The sequence below is a fragment of the Theobroma umbraticum genome, unplaced genomic scaffold (assembly GCF_002168275.2).
Source record: "Theobroma umbraticum cultivar Fairchild unplaced genomic scaffold, ASM216827v3 scaffold_302.0, whole genome shotgun sequence".
Taxonomy (NCBI): Eukaryota; Viridiplantae; Streptophyta; class Magnoliopsida; order Malvales; family Malvaceae; genus Theobroma; species Theobroma umbraticum.
In genome coordinates, this window is record NW_018397287.1 from 264,758 (window position 1) to 266,563 (window position 1,806).

The 1,806-nt window shown below is 31.4% G+C and overlaps 1 protein-coding gene across 2 annotated transcripts in view; it reads right to left on the bottom strand.

Annotated features, from left to right (window-relative positions):
- LOC110428546 (Protein kinase superfamily protein) overlaps window positions 1-1,260 on the bottom strand; it is a 16,813-nt gene extending 15,553 nt beyond the window's left edge. For both annotated transcript variants that reach the window (XM_021444401.1, XM_021444403.2), the window contains exons 1-2: window positions 790-1,260; window positions 411-455 (exon numbers count right to left, since the gene is read on the bottom strand). In XM_021444401.1, coding sequence (XP_021300076.1) covers window positions 411-455; window positions 790-1,128 — 384 coding nt within the window. In that variant the 5' untranslated portion in view covers window positions 1,129-1,260. The remainder of the gene's footprint in view (window positions 1-410; window positions 456-789) is intronic.
- Between the last annotated feature and the right edge of the window lie 546 nt (window positions 1,261-1,806).

Sequence of the window (1,806 nt, forward strand, 5' to 3'; positions counted from 1 at the left end):
TTAGCTGAAAATGAATGAGGACACATACCCATAGTCTATAAAGTAGTGAGCCTTTCTGCTATTTTTCCACAAACATTTTTACACATTTACTCAATTGGCTATGCCATTAAACGTGTTCAAGTGCTTATGAATTGGATATTTTAAAAAAACAAAGTTACAAATAAAGTATTATTAAGTAAAAACCTGAAGCTAATCAATGATACAGAACCCCAATAGGCAGTAGTCTATGTTGTGGCATTACAATTTAACAATAATTTAACACAGGGGAGCGGTGAAAACGTGAACATATCAGTTACATAGATGACTCGTTAGATTACAAAATGAACCAGTTAATACAGAAATTCAAAACTTTCCAAGCTTCACATGCAAAATTGAATCAATTTACAAAACCAATTCTGAGAATTACATACCGGCCCAAGTTCCACCAAAATTTTCCGAAGCTCAGCAGCTCTAACCTGCAACTCAGGATAAAGAGGATATTACAAAGCCGTCCAGGAAAATCAAAATCCCGTGAAAAGAATTCACTACTTTAAGGTTCCGAATAGTTGTTTCTTTTGCTACTTGCTTATTACTTCTATACAAAAAGAAAATAATATTTTTCAACAATCATAGATTAGAATTGTAATTTTTGTTAATAAAAATGCATAATTTACTTATATATGAAATAATTATATTCAAAAAACGGAGTCAAATAAAATTGATTTCAGCATCGATTTCTCGGAAAATAGTCCACTGTAATAGAACATAAAAATTAAAAAAAAAAGTAGGAGTAAACTAAAAATTCGTAACCTTGAACATTTGATCGGATCGTTCCATGAGACTATCATTATATCGAACTCCGAACCATTTTCCAAAAGTAGTACCAATTTGAATAAGCCGACGCAACAAAATCAGAGGTTTTCTTCTATAAATGGCGGCGATTCTTGACGGGCTGTAATCGGTTAACGACTCAGCCTCCGAGGCAGTGAGCTCGAAAAGGTAACCTGATTTCTGAGTGAAAGCATCAACGTCGAGCCGCCGGGTGGCGCGTGTGATGAGGCGTGGTGGCGGAGGTTTTGAACGGAAGTTGAGCTGTGGAGTGGCGGGAAAGGAGTGGATTGGTGGAGAGGACGGAAGGAGTAGAGGCATTTATTCGAATTTTATTTTATTGCTTTATTATTATTTGATAGTGAAAATGGGGAAGAAATGGAGCAACTGTAAAATGGGAAAAAAGTGTCTAAAAAGCAAGCTTCAGTTAGAATTTGTGGAAATGGGAAGAGAAGGAAGTGTGCAAGGCACTCCCTCTCTTCTTGTTCTTTTATATATTATCCTTTCTTTTTTTTCCCCTTTTTTTCTTCCTTTTTTTCTAGAAGGTTGTCTTCTCTCTTCAACAGAAATATAACAAAATATTCTTCTTATCAAAAAAACAAGAAATTTAAGAAATATCTTTCAATTATTAAAAAAATTCAATTTTTATTACGTTCAATTATACTTTTATTTTGAGTTAAAGAAATTTTTATATTTTTATTTGAAATTAAATAAATTCTTTTGACTAACAATTAACTTAGTCAAAATATTCATTGTCATTATATGTTACATTACATGTTACATAATATAATTGACGATGAAATGATATATTGATATATCATAATTGATAATGATGTAATATACTTATCTGACATAATAACATGACTACGTAATATTTTTTATCTTTCATATCAATGTCATGTCTGTGTCATATAATTATAACATAGCAAGTGATATTTTAACTAATGATAATTAGTCAATCATTAGTTCTAAAAACTTATTTGATATGTCAACATATCA